General features: G+C 35.4%; 1 protein-coding gene across 9 annotated transcripts in view; it reads right to left on the reverse strand.

Moving 5' to 3' along the window:
- Positions 1–21,355, reverse strand: part of MYO9A (myosin IXA) — a 293,601-nt gene that overhangs the window by 237,648 nt on the left and 34,598 nt on the right. For all 9 annotated transcript variants that reach the window (XM_040493142.1, XM_040493145.1, XM_040493146.1 and 6 more), the window contains exon 2: positions 10,935–11,845. In XM_040493142.1, the coding sequence (XP_040349076.1) occupies positions 10,935–11,774 (840 nt within the window). In that variant the 5' untranslated portion in view covers positions 11,775–11,845. The remainder of the gene's footprint in view (positions 1–10,934; positions 11,846–21,355) is intronic.

Consider the following 21,355-nt stretch of genomic DNA (forward strand, 5'->3'; position numbering starts at 1 on the left):
TATAAATTTTAAATGGCTACATTTTATTCTAAGTTACATCCCAATAAAATTTATTAAAATTTATATTTAAAAGAAATAATCCCTGGTTGAATTCACATATTCAACAACTTGAATGAATCTTTAAGACATAATGCTGAATGAGAGAAGCTAGTCCCAAAACTGTACTTAGCGTGTGATTCCATTTCTGTGACATTTTCAAAGCAACAACAGGGGATACGTAGTCTTCACGGATTATGGGAGTATTGGAGGGAAGTCAGAGGGTTTGAAGATAAAGAATAGTGTGAGGGAGTTTCAAGAGGTAATGGGTACTCAGATTGTATACAGATGGTTACAAAAATTAACAGGTTTTAAAATTCATACAATTTTACTATAAGGTTATTCTTTTAATTTTAAAGGCCAAAGAAAGAATTTCTGACATCTAAATCTGAAAATACTCATCATACGCCAAACCACATTAAAAGGAACATTAAAGGAAGTCCTTAATGCAAAAGGAAAATATCATATTCAAATATGGATCAACATATGGAAGGAATGGAGAACAGCAGAAATGGTAACCAGAAAGGTAAACATAGAAAGAATTTTTTATTACTTAAATCTCCTGAAAAGATCATTGAAAGTAAGGTCAGAGAAATGATAAAGATCTCTGAAAATTCTCTTTTTCATATGAGAAATAAAACCAAAAAAATTATCCAAATCAACTTTTTGACAACTCTAGAAATTAACCAAAGGCTTGCAATAATCCTTTGAGGGGAAAACAGATGAATCTCAGTAAGAAAAAAGGCATTGTGGCATTTTAACTTAGACAATTACCATCTCCCTCTCCCTAGCTCCATGCTGAAGAGAAAAGCAATGCCCTATAATTATAGTCTGTTTCAAAGGCAGCCTAAAAGCCATTGAAGGATCAAAACAGGATTATAGCCAAAGCCCCATCCCACAAGTAACTGTCAGAATTTGAGCAACATGGTATTTCACTGGGAAACCTCACTCAAAGGGTTATCTTTACTTGAAATGACTTGGAAAGCACTCACAAGGAACAGCCTTTTCACCCATGTATATTTGTTAAAATCAATCAGAGGCAATTGATTAGAACACTGCAACTGCCTAAGGTACGAATAGGAGAATGGGGCAAAAAATGAGGTAACCAAACAACTTAAGAACTTCACACACACACACACACACACACACACACACACACACTGGAAACCTTATTGCTTCAGGACATTTTTTTAAAATCTTTGTCCAATTATTACCTGACCACTAAGCTAAATGAAGAGAGAATGTAAAGCCCTCACAGAAAAAAAGAACAGACCTCACAGACTAATTTCAAAGAAGTCATGGACAACCAAACAGCAATAACAAAACAACCACCACAAATCCTGGGAGGAGGTAAATACCTCATTTCCAAAACTGCCACATTGTATTAATAAAAATGCCCACTTTTCACCAAAACATTATAAGACATGCAAAAAAGAAAGAAAGTAGGGACACAAAAAAATTTTATAAACACAATAACCAGAAATTGTCTCTGAAAAAGCCCAGATGTTGGACCTCCAAAGCCAAAACTTTACATCACTATTTTAAATACTTTTAAACAATTATAGGAAAATATGACAAAGATGCCTTAACAGTAGAGAATATTAGTGAAGGCAGAGAAATTATAAAAATTCCAGTACTAAAAAGTAATTAACTAAGATAAAAAATGCACTGAAGAGGCTCAAGTAGAGATATGAACAAGTAGAAGAAATCACAAAACTTGGAACACTGATCAATTGAGATGATACCTAAGGAATAGCAGGGGGGAGATAAACAAGAAATGAACAGAGTGAGCTTCAGACACGGGTGGATCACCATCAAACATGCCAATATATGTATATAATGGGAACACCAGAAGGAGAGGATAGAGAGGAAAACACAGAATCAATATTTTAACAATGAATAGCCCAAAACTTCCAAAATTTCATGAAAAACACTAATCTATATATCTAACAACCTTCACAAATTCAAAGTATGAAGAATAAGTACTTAGACAAATAATGATCAAACTGCTGAATGACAAAAAGTGTTTCTTAAAAGCAGTGAGAGAGATGCAACACATACCATATATAGGTTCCTCAATAAGCATAACATCGAATTTCTCCAAATAAAACATCAAGAATGGAAGAGAGTGGAGCTATATATTCAAAGCACTGAGACAAGCCGGTCAACCAAGAATTCTGTGTCCCATAAAACCGTCTTTAAAAATTAAAGGAGAAATTGAGATATTTAAATGAACAAAAACCAAAAGAATCCATTAGGCAGCAAATGGTCCTTACAAAGCAATACTAAATGAAATAATATAAGCTGAAATGAAAGGACACTTAATAAAGCAAATCTATATGAAGAAAAAAAGAACACATGTTGGTAGTAATCCAAACTGAATTGTTGTGTTAATTGGAATGCTCATGAATACTGCTAAAACAAACAAACAAACAAGAGATAACAAAATTAAAATGGTATGCTAGAAAACATCTCCTTAACATAACAGAAGATAATAATGGAAGAATACAAGAACATTAAAAAAATTATTAAAAATCAAATGGCAGACACAAATCCTACATTAGTAATTACATTAACTGTAAATGGCTTAAACATTCCAGTCAAAAAGCAAGTAACTGGCAGAAAAGATGTTTTTTTTTTTTTTAAATGACCCAACTCCATGCTTTCCCCAAGAGACATACTTCAGGTGCAAAGACACAAACAGGTTCAAAGTAGATCTGTATCTACTTTAAAAATTCAAACTTTAAAACTTTACTGCAGGGTACCTGAATGGTTCAGTAAGTTGAATTTCCAATATATCCGAGGATTGTGGGATCAAGACCCGCATGGAGCCCTATGCTGAGTGTGGAGCCTGCTTACGATTCTTTCTCTTGCTCCCTTTGTCCCCCTTCCCTGCTCTCTCTCTCTAAATAGATAATTACATACATACATAAATACATAAAACTTTCCTACAAAGAAAACACCAAGCCTGGATTCCATCATATCAATCCTAACACTGATAGTAGGAGGAAAAAAGAAGTTCTACACAAACTCTTCCAAAAATATAAAACACCCCAACTCATTCCCATATGGCCAGAATTATCCTGATTAAAAAAAAAAAAAAAAAGGCATTAAAGAAAACAATATTTCTCATGACCACATATCGGTAATTCTAAACAAAATTTTAGCAAACCAAATCCAGCAATACATTAAAGGATAATGTATCATGACAATTGGTGTTTATCCCCAGAATGCCAAAATGGTTTACCAATCAAAAATCCATCAATATACAGGAAGAACAAATACTGTTAAAATGTCAACACTACCCAAAGCAATCTACATATTCAATGCAATACCTATCAAAATAACACCAGCATTCTTCACAGAGCTAGAACAAACAATCCTAAAACTTGTATGGAACCAAAAAAGACCCCGAATAGCCAAAGCAATCTTGAAAAAGAAAACCAAAGCAGGAGGCATCATAACCCCAGACTTCAAGCTGTAATCATTAAGACAGTGTGTTACTGGCACAAAAACAGACACTCAGATCAGTGGAAGAGAACAGAGAACCCAGAAATGGACCCACAAACATATGGCCAACTAATCTTTGACAAAGCAGGAAAGAATATCCAATGGAATAAAACAGTCTCTTCAGCAAATGGTGCTGGGAAAACTGGACAGTGACATGCAGAAGAATGAACCTGGACCACTTTCTTACACCATACACAAAAATAAACTCAAAATGGATCAAAGGCCTAAACATTAGACAGGAAGCCATCAAAATCCTTGAGGAGAAAGCAGGCAGAAACCTCTTTGTGGCCGCAACAACTTCTTACTCAACACGTCTCCAGAGGCAAGGGAAACAAAAGCAAAAATGAACTACTGGGACCTTATCAACATAAAAAGCTTCTGCACAGTGAAGGAAACAATCAGCAAAACTAAAAGGCAACCGGCAGAATGGGAGAAGATACTTGCAAACGACATATCAGATAAAGGGTTAGTAACCAACATCTATAAAGAACTTATCAAACTCAACACCCAAAAAACAAATAATCCAGTGAAGAAATTGGCAAAAGACAGGACTAGACACTTCTCCAAAGAAGACATCCAGATGGCCAACCAACACATGAAAAAATGCTCAACATCACTCATCATCAGGGAAATACAAATCAAAACCACAATGAGATACCACCTCACACCTGTCAGGATGGCTAACATTAACACATCAGGCAACAACAGATGTTGGCGAGGATGCGGAGAAAGAGGATCTCTTTTGCACTGCTGGTGGGAATGCAAACCAGTGCAGCCACTCTGGAAAACAGTATGGAGGTTCCTCAAAAAATTAAAAATAGAACTACCCTATGACCCAGCAATTGCACTACTAGGTATTTATCCAAGGGATACAGGTATGCTGTTTCAAAGGGACACAGGCACCCCCATGTTTATAGCAGCACTATCGACAATAGCCAAAGTATGGAAAGAGCCCAAGTGCACATTGACTGATGAATGGATAAAGATGTGGTATATATATACAATGGAGTATTACTCAGCAATCAAAAAGAATGAAATCTTGCCATTTGCAACTACGTGGATAGAACTAGAGAGTATTATGCTAAGCAAAATCAGAGAAAGACAAACATCATATGACTTCACTCATATGAGGACTTTAAGATACAAAACAGATGAACATAAGGGAAGGGAAGCAAAAATAATATAAAAACAGGGAGGGGGCAAAACATAAGAGACTCATAAATATGGAGAACAAACTGAGGGTTGCTGGAGGGGTTGTGGAAGGTGGGATGGGCTAAATGGGTAAGGGACATTAAGGAATCTACCCCTGAAATCATTGTTGCACTATATGCTAACTAACTTGGATATAAATTTTAAAAAATAAATTAAATTTAAAAAAATCCATCAATATAATTTACCATATTAACAAACTATTCTTTTTTAAACCATATGACCATCTCAAATAGACAAGAAAAAGCATTTGACAAAATCCAACCTTTCCTGATAAAAACTCTAAACAAAGTAAGAATGAAAGGGAATGGACCTCAATCTAATAAAGAACATCTACACAAAACCAACAGCTATTATCACACTTAATGTTTAAGGCTAAATGCTTTCCCCCAAGACAAGAATGTTACTTTCACCGCATCTCTTCATACTGGAGTAACTAGTGAAATCTGTAGGAAAAAAAATTCCAACTGGAAGAAAGTAAATAAAACTGCCTTTTTGTTCACAAATATGACTTCTTATGTGGATAATCCAATAAAAATTTTAAAAAACTGAAATTAATATTTGTACCTAGCCAGCTTGTACAATACAAGATCAAAGTACCAATTTCAACTGTATCCCTATATACTAGGAAATAACAATTGAAAAATGTTAAATACTGTTTATAAAAGCATCAATAAATACTGACAAATATATCTTACTATACATGTTCAAGCCCTATACATTAAAAACAACAGAATATTGCTCAGAGAAATTAAAGATGGTCTTCATAAGTAGAGAAATAAACTTGTTCATGGGTCAGATGACTTAATATTGTTACCATATCACTTCTCTAAAAATTAAACTATAGATTTAACACTATCCCAAAGTCCCAAAAAACTTTTATAGAAAAACTGACAATTTAGTTCTAAAATTCATATGGAAATGCAAAGGCTTCGAATATCCAAAATAAGCAAAAGAAGGATTAATACTACCTAATTTCAAAATTATTATAAAGCTGCATAATGAAAGTAGCATGGCATTGTCATGAAGAAAAACGAATCAACAGGAGACAGAATGCTGAAATAAACCCACCTATATATGTACAATTTTTCTGACAAAGACACAAAGGCAAACGAGGTAAAGGAAAAATAGTCTTTCAACAAAAAATAGTTTTGAAACAATTAGATACTCATAGGAAAACACTGGATCTATACACCATATACAAAATAAACTCAAAATTAATCATAGACCTGAATGCAAAACTGAAACTACAAAACTAATGAAAAAAACAAAACAAAACATAGAACACTTTTGCAACCATGGTTTAGTCAAAGTCTTCTTAAATATGACACCAAAAACACAATCCCTAAGAGAAAAAAAATGGTTAAACTGGATTTCATCAAAATTTAAAATTCTGCTCTTCAAAAGGTACTACTGAGAGATGGTTGTATTTGAGAGAAATTTCACCAAGGAGGTTAAAGATCTGTACAATGAAAACCAAAAGGCATTAATGACAAAAACTGACGACACAAATAAATTGAAATACATTACGTGCTCATGGAAGAATTCACATTGTTAAAATGTCCTCACTACCCCAAAGCAATCTACAAATATTTTTAAGCGCCTGATGTACCATTTTTTAAAATTAGGGATACCTAGGTGGCCCAGTTGGTTGAGCATCAGACTCTTGACTTCAGTTTGGGTCATGATACGGGGATCATTGGATAGAGCCCCACATCAGGCTCTGCACTGAGGAACTTGCTTGAAATTCTCTCTCTCCCTATGCCCTTCTCCCCCACTCACTCTCTCTCTCTTTCTCTCAAGAATAAACATTAAAAAAAACTTTTTAAATCAATAAAACCAAGAGCTGGTTCTTGAGACAGAGAAAGAGAGAAAGAGAGAGAAATATATAGCAACACAGGCCTAACTCAAGAAACAAGAAAAAGCTCAAACAATCTACATTAACAACTAAAGGAACCCCAAAAAAAAAAAAAAAAAGAACAACAAATAAAGCCCAAGGTAAATAGAAGGAAGGAAATAATTAAGACCAGAGCAGAAATAAATGACATTAAGACTAAAAACAGCAATAGAAAAAAAAATCAGCAGGGGCGCCTGAGGGACTCAGTCAGTTAAGCATCACGTCATGATCTCATGGTTTGTGAGTTCGAGCCCCACGTCAGGCTCTGTGCTGACAGCTCAGAGCTTGGAGATTGCTTCAAACTCTGTGTCTCTGTCTCTCTCTGTCCCTCCTCTGCTTGTGCTGTCTGTCTCCCTCTCTCTCAAAAAAAAATAAACATTAAAAAAAAAAAAAACACACACACATGCACACACACACACATCCCTACAGGCCAATATCCTTGATAAACATAGATGCAAAATTCCTCAACAAAATATTAGCAAACCACATACAACAATACATTAAAAAGATCATTCACCACAATCAAGTAAGACTTACTCCATGGATGTAAGAATGGCTCAAGATTTGCAAATCAATGTGATACACAGCATCAACAAAACAAAGGATAAAAATCATATCATCATCTCAATAGGTGCAGAAAACAAAACCCATTTGACAAAATTTAAATTCCATTCATGGTAAAAACTCTCAACAAAGTGGGGTTAGAGAGCACATACATCTATATAAGAAAGACTATATATATGAAAAACCCACAGCTAACATCACACTCAATGGTGAAACAAAGAGCTTCTCCTCTAAGATCAGGAACAAGACAAATATGTCCACTCTTGCCACTTTTATTCAACACAGTACTCAAAGTCCTGTCCACAACAATCAGACAAGAAAAAGAAGAGGCACCACACTGGTAAAGAAGTTACACTATCTCTATTTGCAGATGACATGATACTACACATAGAAAATCCTAAAGACTCCATCAAAAAGCGATTCGAAATAATAAATGAATTTGGTAAAGATGCATGATACAAAGTTAATATTCAGAAATTGGTAGCATTTCTATACACTAATAACAGAGCAGCACATAGAGAAATTAAGAAAACAAGACCATTTACTAGTGCACCAAAAAGAATAATAAAGTACCTAAGAATAAACTTAACCAAAGAAGTGAAAGACCTATACTCAAAAACTACAAAATAACTGATTGAAGAAACTGAAGATGACACAAACAAATGGAAAGATATTCCAAGCTCATGGATTGGAAGAATTCATATTGTTGAAATGTCTATACTACCCAAAGCAATCTATACATTCAATGCAATCTCTATCAAAATACCAACAGGATTTTTTTTAAAACCTAGAACAAATAATAGTAAAATCTCTTCAGAATCAAAAAAGACCTGGAATAACCAAAGCAATCTTGACAAAGAAAAACAAAGCTAGAGGTATCACAATTCCACATTCCAAGATATACTACTAAGGTGTAATAATCAAAACAGTATAGTACTGGCACAAAAACAGACACACAGATCAATGGCACAGAATAGAGCACCGAGAAATAAACCATTTATATGGTCAATTAATCTACGACAAAGGAAGCAAGAACATATAATGAGAGACATTCTCTTCAATAAATAGTGCTGGAAAAACTGGACAGCTACATGCAGAAGAATGAAATTGAACCACCTTGTAACACCATACACAAAAATAGACTCAAATTGAATTAAACCTAAATGTGACACCTGAAACCATAAAAATCCTAAAATAGAACACAAGTAGTAATTTCTCTGGCATCAGCCAAAGTGACATTTTTCTAGATATGTCTCATAAGGCAAGGAAAACAAAAGCAAAAATAAGCAATTGGGACCACACCAATAAAAAAAAAATTTTTTTTCAAAGCTTTTGTACAGTGAAGGAAACCAACAACAAACAAAAAGACAACCTACTGAGAGGGAGAAAATATCTGCAAATAATAATATCAATAAGGTAATATCTAAAATATATTTAAATATATATATATATAACTCAACACACACAAAAAAAAGCCAAAAAGAAAATTAAAATGGGCAGAGGACCCATTTTATTTATCCAAAGAAGACATACAAATGGCCATGAAAAAATGCTCAACATCAGTCATCATCAGGGAAATACAAATCAAATCCAGCTCAACATCAGTCATCATCAGGGAAATACAAATCAAAACCACAATGAGATATTACCTTACACCTATCAGAATGGCTAAAATCAAAAACGCAAGAGGGGTGCCTGGGTGGCTCAGTCAGTTAAGCATCTGACTTTGGCTCAGGTCATGATCTCATGCACTGAGCTCTGTGCTGACAGCTCAGAGCCGGAAGCTTGCTTCGGATTCTGGGTTTCCCTCTCTCTCTGTCCCTCCCCAACTGGCACTCTGTCTCTCTCAAAAATTATAAACATTAAAAAAAATTTTAAGAAAATCCAATAAAAAATTAGGCAATAAATTCTGACAGATACTTCACCAAAGAAGATATATAGAGGGCAAACAAACACATGAAAATGTGCTCACAGCATTAGTCATTATAGAATGCAAATCAAAACCTCAGTAAGATACCACTGTATATATATTTGAATGGCTAAAATTTAAAAGAATGACTATATCAAGGGTTAGCAGGGATATGGAGTAACTGGAACTGTCACACACTGCCTGGTGGGAATATAAAATGTAAGTATAAACACTGTAGAAAAAGTTGGCAGTTTCTTAAAAAGTTAAGCATATACTGGGGCGCCTGGGTGGCGCAGTCGGTTAAGCGTCCGACTTCAGCCAGGTCACGATCTCGCACTCCGTGAGTTCGAGCCCCACGTCAGGCTCTGGGCTGCTGGCTCGGAGCCCGGAGCCTGTTTCCGATTCTGTGTCTCCCTCTCTCTCTGCCCCTCCCCCGTTCATGCTCTGTGTCTCTCTGTCCCAAAAATAATAAACGTTAAAAAAAAAAAAAAAAACACACACACACAAAAAAAAAGTTAAGCATATACCTATCATATAACCCAGTCATTCCACTCCTAGGTATTCACCCAAAGTAAAGTGTATGTCCACACAAAGACTTGTATAAAGCTTTATGTGCAAGAGTGAATAACTAGCAATAATCTAAAAGTCCATTACCAGGTAAATGGATAAATGCAAAGCATCATGCACCCATGCAGTGGAATTCTACCTTAGCAAAAGGAATGAATTACTGACACATACAACCTGGATGAATCTTGAAATAATTATACCAAGAGAAATCAAACATAAAAGAGTATATGGTATATGATTCCATTTATACAAAATTATAGAAATCACAAACTAATCTATAGTGTAAGTGTGTAAGTGGTTTCTTACACTATACTTACACTTTGTGAATCACAAAGAAACTTTGGGAATAATGGATGTATTCGGTATCTTGACTGTGACAGTGGCTTAATTAGTATATATACATGTCAAATTTTATCGAATTGTACATTTCCAATATGTGCAGTTTGCTGTATCTCAGTTATACCTCACAAAATCTCTTTTAAAAAATTGGTAATATTGGGGCGCCTGGGTGGCTCAGTTGGTTGGGCAACCAACTTCAGCTCAGGTCATGAACTCACGGTTCATGGGTTCAAGCTTGGCGTCGGGCTCTGTGCTGACAGCCCAGCCTGGAGCCTGCGTCAAATTCTGGGTCTCTTTTCTCTCTCTGCCCCTCCCCCACTCATGCTCTGTTTCTCTCTGTCTCAAAAATAAACATAAAAAAAATTTTTTTTAATAAAAAAAATAGGTAATACTACCTTTTCCTTTCAACTCTAAAACAAAAAGTGTATTCTTTTTCCTTTCTACCTTTGGTACTATTACTTCTAAAACATTATAGAACTAAAACTTTTTTTCCCATATTCTCTACATTTTCAAAACTGAACCCTTAGAATTCAATACTAGGCACACATGTTAAAGTTGCAAAGATACAAATAGATTGATGAGAATATTTTCCCCAACACCTAATTCCACAACCCAATTACAGACAGGAGTCCTGTGCTGGCTATTTCCCTTTATAGGGGGATACATACGACTCCAATCATCGCTTACTTCATCACTATGACCCAAAAACACCTTTGAAAAATATACTGCCACTGTCATACCCTTTAATCTTCCACGCTGCCTTTTTTGCTTTCCCATCTTCCAGTTTTCCTTGGTAACTAAAAATGATATCTATACTTGTGGTTTCATTACATTTTCTCACATTTACAAAAAATTTTTTCAAAGACATGTTTAAGAGTAAGAAAACTATTTCTACACACTTACCTCAAGTACTGGTCCAGCTCCAAGAATAATTTGTTCCACTCCACTGGCAAATCCTTTCTGACTGAGTGCAGTAAGGTGGTGTATAAGAAAGTTTGTGCTTTGAGTCTTCCCAGAACCACTCTCTCCTGAAATCACAATGCACTGATTCTTTTTGCGCTGAAGCATGGCATGATAAGCTACATCAGCCACAGCATAAATGTGGGGCTCCAGTTTTCCCAATTGGTGGTTATCATACATTTTGACATATTTGGGATTATAAATAGGAAGAAACTTGAATGGGTTAATAACTATTAGAATACTGCCAACATAGGTATAAATTTTTTCATGCTTAAAGCGATTTCGTAGGTTTTCTAAGAGAGTTTTCTCATTCAAATCAGGTAAGCTACATAAATCATCAAAGTCTTTTTGTTGAGGCTGTGGAAGAAAACCCCGCTCCATCATCCTACGACGTTCTTCTGTTACCCGTAGCCATGACTGCAGACTACCATAATGGATTGATCCATCAAGGTTTTTTTCTCTCAGAAGAAAGCGATAGTCCTCTCCACTCAGGCGATTTTCCAGAGCCATTCGGGGCCACAACATCATTCGCTGAACTGGACAGTCTGTTGGATTGAGTATCCATTCTTCTCCACCAAATTCCTTTACTTCTGCAAGAACATAACATTTTGTTTTGTCAAGATGAAGTCTGTTTATAAGAGAGTCAATCACCTCAGCAGCTGTGGAGTTTTTTCTGGCAGGAATTGGACAGTAGATAGTCCCTTCTGAAATTGTCCCAGGATATATATGTAACGTATGTTCATTATCCTCAAAGCGTCGTCTTCCTCCATCATTTATATTCATATTGGATCCTGTCCCATCAGCATGGATAGTATGTGTCCAAGACCCTGCAAACCATTTTCATGGCAAAAGAACTGTAACATAAAAGATGTGAAACATTTAGAAATCATATAAACAATCTTTACCTTCTGATGCTCAAGAAAGAAAGGCTTAAATCATGTTGATTACATCTTTTAGAACATAATATCCTAATTCTTAGTCTAGAAAGTCTTGAAAACAGTCTGAGACCACGTAATATTACATTTTATTGCCCAAATCTGGACACTTTCTCCCAAAGCAACTTGCCAAAGATTTTTCCATGTTTTATCATACTAATAATGCAAAATCCAGAGTGCAAATAAAAATTATTTTGTACTCTATCTCAAATGTTTCCAAAGTACCTGAGATTAGAGTCAAGTTCTTTCTTTATATTTAAAGAGACTTGCCAAAGACTAGATTAAAAAGGGCAGAATAATCATACAGATCACCCTGCACCCAAAAGCTCTTATGGATAAAGCAAAAACACAAAACAATGCCATCAATGAAGCCAAATTTTTGTGAAATTAAAAACAGTAAGAAGATGACATTAACAACACAGGAAATAATAGATGTTGAAGAGGATGTGGAGAAAGGGGAACCCTCTAACACTGTTGGTGGGAATACAAACTGGTGCAGTCACTCTGGAAAACAGTATGGAAGTTCCTCAAAAAATTAAAAATAGAACTTCGCTATGATCCAGCACTACTATTTACCCAAAGGATAAAAAAATACTAATTCAAAGGGATACATGCACCTCAATGTTTGCAGCAGCATTATCAGCAATAGCCAAATTATGGTAAGAGCCCAAATATCTATCAACTGATGAATGGATAAAGATGTGAAATACACACACATACACACACACACACAATGGAGTATTACTCGGCCATAAAAAAAGAATGAAATCTTGCCATTTCCAACAATGTGGATGGAACTAGTGTATTATGCTAAGCGAAATAAGTCAGAGAAAGACAAATACCATATGATTTCACTCATAAGTGGAATTTAAGAAACAAAACAAAGGAACATGTAGGGGAGAGAGGAAAACCAAGAAACAGACTCTAAACTATAGAGAATAGACTGATTGTTACCAGAAAACAGATGGGTGGGGAGGATGGATTAAATAGGTGATAGGAATTAAGGAGGACACTTGTGATAAGCACTAGGTATTGAACTGAATCACAAAAAAGCTACACCTGAAATTAATATTATACTGTATGTTAACTAACTGGAATTTAAATAAAAGCTTGAAAAAAACCATTAAGAAGATGAGATTAAATAAAAAAATCAAACTAGATAAAATTATAACTAAGAAAATATGAGAGAAACCTGCTATAGAATAGATATATTTTCAAGGACTTTTGGGCTCTCTCTCTACCTCTCCTAACAACAACAAAGATCCTGCCCCCGGCTTGCTGATAAAATTATATAGCTGATACTATTATAACTTTTATTCAACCTTCCCTTTTCCTTCAAGGTTACCTTTTTATCTAACCTTATTTCATTTCTTACACGTATTCTGCATATCCTTCCAATCTTCTCAAACCCCATGTACATAACACCTCCAGAATGATTTCAACTTTGGCATCCCACTGAGAAAATAGCATTTTCCAACTCAAAATGTATCCCTATTTTCATCTCATCTTAGTTTTTCCATTCTAGTCTACAAAGAAAATATATCCCATGTCCTTTCCAGGGTTAATAAAACCTATTTCTTATCATCTCCATCAAACTTGCCCCATCAGAGAATCATCCTCACATGTTACCACTTTCCTTTTTTATTTCATCCTTTAACATACAAAGATGCTGTTATTTTTTTTAAATACCTTCAGTTACTTCTCTCTCATAATATTACATATTTTTAAAAGTTCTCAAGTGAAGAAACTCTGTTTTGTTTTTTCCTAGATGACCTTTCAAACACAGAGAATATTATGGAACATATAAAAAGCAGTCATATAGCTACCACCGAATTCAACAAGTTTGAAAACTGCTGTAATTACTCCAGATCAGTTTACAAACAACATATTAGAGATAAAGCTCCTTCTTTTGCTCTTCAGAGAGAACCACTGTCCTGTTTCTATATTTTTATTACACATGTGGGTCTCCATGAATTATAGATAGTACTGTTTCACTCTTTTAGGCTTTAAAAAAATGGTGTCATACCATACTTAATAGTCTGCATCTCACGTTAACATTGTCTTTTCTATTTATAAGTGCTGATACATGTAAAAGTTCATTAACTGCCAAATAATATGCCAATTAATGTTTATTAATTGTTACAAATGTACTGGGGTGGGGGGGATGTAGATATTGGGGGAGACTATGTATGTATGGGGGGAGGTTGGGGGGTTCTGGATCTTCTGTTCAAATTTGCTGTGAACCTAACGTAAAACTGCTCTTAAAAGCAAGGTCTTTGTTTTTAAATCCCATTGGATGATTTATACCACAATTTATCAATCCACTGTCCTTCTAGTGAACACTTGGAATGTTTCCAATATTACACTATTAAAACAATGCTGCAGATCTCATACATGTCTCTTCGTATGTCTTTCCTAGAATTTCTCTGGGCTTCAGACCTAGAATCGTTGGGTTTTAAGCACATTCAACTTTACTAGATATTAACAAAACACTCTCCAAAGTAGTTGTACCAACTATTTCACAGCAAGTGTAGGAAGGGCTCAAGTTTCTCTGCCTCCTTACCAATAAAAGTATTGTCAGACTTGAGTTTCTGCCAGTATAAGTGTAAAAAGGTATCTCATTACTTTAATTTGCATTTCCCTGTTTATTAGAATGAGGATGAGCAACACTTACCATTTGCCATTTGGACTATGTTGCTTATTCATTTCTGTTTTTTGAGTTGTCTTTTCTGTATTGGTTTAAATGAGTTTTTCATATAGCCTGGATACTAATCAATTTTCAGTTAAATGTGTGATAATTATCTCCTACCTATTAGTGCCTTAGCTTTCTATTTTATTCACAATGCCTTTTGTCATAGAGTTTTTAATAGTCAAATTTATCAATCCTTTACAGGTTATGATTTCTTTTTTAGTAAATTACAGTAACAACAATTGTAGTGAACTCTTATTGTGTGTTTATTTATACCAGTCATTTTTCTAAGCATTTCACATTTTATTTCTCACAATTCCTGAGGGCTGTTTTTACCATTTATCATCCTCATTTTACAAATGAGAAAACAAGAAAGATTACATAACTTGCCCAAAGTCATAACTAGCATGTGAGAAAGTTGATATTTGAAGCAGTTCGTCTGGCTCTAAAACCTACATGGCGTTATCTCCTGGTATAGTTTTTAAAAATCCCTCCTCATCCTGAAGACATAAAGTTATCCATCCTGCATTTTCTTCGAAAAGGCCTAAGGTTTTTCTTTTCTCATTTATGTACTTAATCCATACAGAATTTATTTTCATAGCACTCTTATTTTCATGCCAAATCAGATTAGCAATTTAATCAGCACCTCAATGAAGAGTCCAATCTCTCCCTTGATTTATAATGCCACCTCTGTCATGTAGCTAATTCCATATAAATATCAAGGTGTTCTGGGCTCTGTATTCTCTTCCAGTAGTCTATCTGTCCATCCCTGAATCTATCTTAATTACTATAGCTCTATAATAAGTTTTGATGGAAGGCATATCATTTCAATTTGTTCTTCTTTAATGTTACTTTGACTCTTTACCATAAGAATTTTAAGATCAGCATGTCCACTACCACGAAAAAAAAAACCTTCTGACATTTTTTGATGTTTATTTTTTTGAGAGAGAGAGCACGCACATGCACAAGCTGGGGAGACGCAGAGAGAGGGAGACACAGAATCTGAAGCAAGGGCTCCAGGCTCCGTGCTGACAGCAGAGAGCTCGACATGGGACTGGAACTCATGAACTGTGAGATCACGACCTAAGCTAAAATCAGACACTTAACCGACTGAGACACCTAGGCACCCCCAAAATCTTCTGATATTTTGACTGACACTACACTGATTTCATAGATTAATACTGGGAAAACAGACATCCTATTGACTTCCCTTTCATGAAAATCACACTGTTGTTTTACACTAGCTTTCACTTCTAAAGTTTCTGTCATTTTCATATCCACCTGATCTTTTTTCTACCTTAAGTGTCATAACTGAGTTTTTTTGCTTTGTTTGGCTTATTTTAGAAAGAGAAAGGGCGTAAGTGGGGGAAAGGGGTAAAGGAGGAGAGACAGAATTCCAAGCAGACTTCACACTCAGCACAGAGCCCGAATCAGGGCTCGATCCCACAACCCTGGAATCATAACCTGAGCCAAAATCAAGTCAGATGCTCAACCGTGCCCCCCCCCCCATTGCCCCCATAATTGTTTTAATTTAAGGGATATTACTCACTCTTCTTCTTGAAAATATTAAATATAAAATTTTATTTTTTTCAGTGAAGCATTTTAATGTCATCCAAAGTAAACTGCTCTTCAGATTTATTTCATATCATTCTCGGCACTAGATGGCTAATTTGTTTGAAAATTTAGATGTACAGGTGTACTTTCTGATGGAAATTTTTTTTTGTTTTTCATATAAACATTTACTGAGAACCCACTATTTACTACTTTGTTTTAATATAACCACAATACCATTAATCACACCTTTAAAAATTAACAATTTTTAATATTACTGGTCAATGTTCAATTTCCCGTTATCTCATAAATATGTTTCTTACCGGTGGTCTGTTCAAATCAGAAGATATGTCCTACACTCAAGGAAACTCAAACCTCAGCTGCTGTACCTGCAAGGTCCCAGCCACAGCCCTACTCACTGCTTTGTGTTCTACTGCCTTTCTGAAACATAGGAATGTTTACCTTTTCTGCACCCCATTTATGTCAACTTGATTTTTCTTTTTGCTTCATCAATCATAGCTTTGTGTTTGGAAAAGAGGGTTTGCCTCAAAATATCACTAACAAATACATCTTGACAGCAAGCCATTAGCGTTTATCAAAATCATCTGGGCAATGTTTTAAAAATATACATTTCTAAGCCCAATAATGGTTCTGAGATTGGGAAATCTAGTCACTTCTGTTGTTGCTGGTCCAAAAAATAGTATTTGACAATCAATGGTTTATGTTTCCACTCTCCACTCCTTTACCACTCTTCCCACATAGCAAGCTCTGCCAATATTCTTTGAAAATGTCACCAATTACCATAAAGTTGCCAAATCCAACGGCCTCTTCTGAATCCTCATCTTAACACGGCACTCTATAGCATTTGACTAAGAAAGCCATCTTCTCGTTCTTGAAACTGCCCTCACATGATAATTATTTTTCTTGTAATCTTCCTGATAGGCTCACTCTTTTTCTGATTCACTCTCAGAGCTTCCTGTCCATGACCTCAATTTAAAAAAAAAAAATAACGGGGCGCCTGGGTGGCGCAGTCGGTTAAGCGTCCGACTTCAGCCAGGTCGCGATCTCGCGGTCCGTGAGTTCGAGCCCCGCATCAGGCTCTGGGCTGATGGCTCAGAGCCTGGAGCCTGTTTCCGATTCTGTGTCTCCCTCTCTCTCTGCTCCTCCCCCGTTCATGCTCTGTCTCTCTCTGTCCCAAAAATAAATAAACGTTGAAAAAAAAAAATTAAAAAAAAAAATAATAAATAAAAATAAAAATAAATAACAACAACAACAAAATCTCCCAGTTTCTGGTCTCAACCCAGTGCTCTTCTATCTAAATGACTTTATCTAATCCACTGTCTGTAATTTATACCACTACCTGTTATCAATGGATGCTTCTGCACTACAATGACAGTGACCATATGGTCCACAAAGCCAAAAATGTTTACTATATGGCCCTTAAATGAAACAGGTTAGGGGTGCCTAGATGGCTCAGTCGGTTGAGCAACCAACTCTTGGTTTCAGCTCAGGTTGTGATCTCACAGTTCATGAGATTGAGCCCCGCATCAGGCTCCATACTGACAGCATGGAGACTGCTTGGGATTCTCTCTCTCTGCCCCTCCCCCAAGCTCGCTCTCAAAAATATATAAATAAACTTAAAAAAAAAAAAAAGTTTGCCAACTTCTATTCTAGGCTAACCCCTAAAAAAAATTAGAAAATAGGTATAACTTCCCAACTAACACTGTGAAAAAAATGGAATGATTAAAAAATAATCAATTCAAAGGAAGGCAAAAAGGAAGGGGGTCCTGGGTGGAGTCAGAACAGATGGAACAAATGGAAAGCAAACTAAATGTATCAATAACTACATTAAATGGAAATGCTCCACTTAAAAGAAAAAGATTACCAAGAGATTTTTAAAATCCAACTATATGTTTTTAATAAACACGCATTTATGATCTGATCAAGATCTGAAAGTTTAAAAAAATTCCATATACCATCTAAATTCTAGACAAAAAAAAAGTCAGTACAATCAAAATAACATCAAGCAAAATAAAAAAAGAAAGTTGAGTTAAATATCTCTTAGGTCCCTTTTAGCCCTTACATACTGTAATTCTAGGTTTAGGCCTGAAATGAAGGTCTCTGGATATTACTGGGGACTCTGAAAAGTAGGAAGTAAGAAGTTAAGGAAGAAGTGGGAGAAGACAGATTGGCAAGTAAATTAGCAGACATTGGTCAAATCTGCTATAAAGAAAAAAGGGAGAAGTATGAGTGAATCATTTGTTAGGGGGCTTGGGAGCACATCTTTATGGTTATAAATAGAATCAAGTAGAGAAGCAGAAACTGAACTCTTAAGAAAATGAAGGTCTATCTGATGAGCCAAGGTTCTTCAATAAGACAAACTAAATGAGAATGAGATTTAGGTCAAAGATGGACAGGTGCATCTCTCAGAAAGTAAAAAACATACTCTTTTCTTTTCCTTAAAGAATTTAAAGAAAAAAAAAGATTGAGAAAAAGCTTTTTAGGTAAGATGTGACAAATGTGCATGTTAGCTCATCTTCACAACTAGATAGCACATAGGAGCCCAGTTTTACTTATAGTAGGTCAATGCCAAGTAAAAGCCAAATTGAGTGCTGAAAGAAAATACATTTTGTAATATTTCAACTAAAGAAAAGGTGATGGAATAAATTAGTTATCAGATGACACACTATAGATAGGTACATGGACAGCTAACCGGTTTCATCTGTGCAGTAGATAATCCGGCCCTTCTAATGAAAGTACAGTACTGCATTTGCCTTTGAAGAACTACTACTCCTCCCTTACCATTTGACACAGCACACTTTGAATAGACCAACCTCATCCCCTAGCTAGGGGAGGAAGGGTGGTATTAGTCGTGACCCAGACCCAGCTAATCAATTATTCCATTCCCACTGGCAACAGCGGCTGCTCATAGAGATTCCATATTGGAACTTTGCTGCATTTTCTTTTCTGCTGGGCTGGTTATCCAGAAATATGTAAATCTAAAACTGTTTGCAGCCATCTTTCCTGAATGCACAGAAGTCCTTACACAGTAAAAGAAAATGAACAAATACATACAGCAAAACCTAATCAACATTGTTTGGGCTACTGAAGCTAGCTGTGCCTCAAATAAACTCCACCACTGAACTTCCTTAAGCGTGACAATCAATTCCCTTTTACCCTGAGCTACTTTGAGCTGGGTTTCTGTTCTCTGCAATCAAAGGAACTCACTTTAATAGGTAACACTTCAGTGCAATACCCTTTCACAATTTAGGTATCTCTTGTTATCCAAATTACTGATATCTAAAAATGTCACAGTCTAGGGGCATTTGGGTGGCTCAGTTGGTCAAGCATCCAATTTCGGCTCAAGTCAGGATCTCACAGTTTGTGAGTTTGAGCCCGCATCAGGCTCTGTGTGGATAGTGCAGAGCCTGAAGCACATGTGGAGTTCTGTGTCTCCCTCTCTCTCTGCCCCTCCCCTGCTCACACTCTGTCTCTCTCAAAAGTAAACATTAAAAAAAAAAATTTAAATAGGGGCACCTGGGTGGCTCAGTCCGTTAATTATCTGACTTCAGCTCAGGTCATGACCTCGCAGTTCGTGAGTTCGAGTCCCATCTCAGGCTCTGTGCTGACAGCTCGGAGCCTGGAGCTTGCTTCAGATTCTGTGTCCCTCTCTCTCTCTGCCCCTTCCCCGCGTGTGCTCTGTCTCGGTCTCTCTCTCAAAAATAAATAAACATTAAAAAAAATTTTTTTAACTTAAATTTCACAGTCTAAGCTCAGGAACCAAATATATTTGAATAAACTTTTAGGTGCTTACTTCACAATCATGCTATTTGCTATCCAAACTTGGGGAACCAAATAGATTCAAATAGGGCAGCACCCCCTGACATCCAAATTCCCTATCCAAACTAAAGATTGGGTAAAACAGATTTAGATGGTGAATGATACCTGTAATGACAGTCATGCAGAAGAAATATGGCAAGGGATGTATAATATGATGTCAACTTAAAAAACTTAAAATATAAAACTACACATAAAGGCATATATATATATATTAAATAAGGACAAATATATTAGACTTTTGAGTAATCTTCAAAATTCCTTTTTATAGTTTTCATCAAAAATAAGTTTGATGTGCATTACCTCATTTGAGTTGAACAGGAAATCTCTGAGACAGGTAAGAAGTTAATACCTGTCAAATTAGAAAATTAAGGCTTACAGAGCAAAAAAGTCTATGTAAATTTACCTTATGATAAAAGATAGCATTTCAAACCAGCAGATAAAAAGAGTATGGATAAATGACTGATTGAGAGAATAAAATAACTTATATTATGCATATAAAGAATTAAGCACTTTACTGGCACTTATGGAGCAATTACACATAGCTGTACCAGTTATAAATAAAATTATTTAATATGTTTTTTCCCTATCCCAAAGTAATATTTCGAAAGTATATGCTAACAGAGGGAAACAATGCGGTCAGACAGTTGCTGTGGTCAGTAGGGTGTGGTTCAGAATAGGCCAGCTTATGCTGTTATTCAGTGGTCTGAGAAGAAACTAATTATAGAGGAAAACTGTGGTGAAGAATGAAAATAGGGAATACAGAGCTTCCTTTAAATTAGAAGTTCATTTAAAAAAAAGAAGTAACTAAAGATTTTTAATGTCATATTTTGCATCTGTGTACTAATAAAATTTAATTTTCAAAAAATTTTTATAGCTGCTTTTACTTCTTTACCAAGTTCTCAAGGTCATTTTCCAAGAAGAAAAAAAAGAAGTATCCTTTCTCTTTATATTTACTTTATCACAGGGATCTACAAATGAATGTTAGTAAGATCATACACTAACATTCAGTAACAAGAGAAAAATAAAATCAGGCAAATTCATATCTAAAAAATAAAAATCTAGCTTCACTACACAGAAAATAACTCAAAGCAAAAATCTCACCAGTAGATATTAAAAGAACATTCTACTATCAAGGCAGGGTCCATTCGAGAAAACAATACTGATTTGTATACAGTTGTAAATGTCATGGGGAGAAAGCTATTAAATATTTTGAACTTATTTTAGAAAAATAATTTGGAGGAAGTGGTGTTCAAGAGCTAATATTCATGTTTCTTTGTATTTTAGTACTTATAATTTTGGAAAAATAATTTGGAGGAAGTGGTGTTCAAGAGCTAATATTCATGTTTCTT

The sequence above is a fragment of the Herpailurus yagouaroundi genome, unplaced genomic scaffold (assembly GCF_014898765.1).
Source record: "Herpailurus yagouaroundi ecotype Mexico unplaced genomic scaffold, PumYag 184, whole genome shotgun sequence".
In the NCBI taxonomy this organism is placed as follows: Eukaryota; Metazoa; Chordata; class Mammalia; order Carnivora; family Felidae; genus Herpailurus; species Herpailurus yagouaroundi.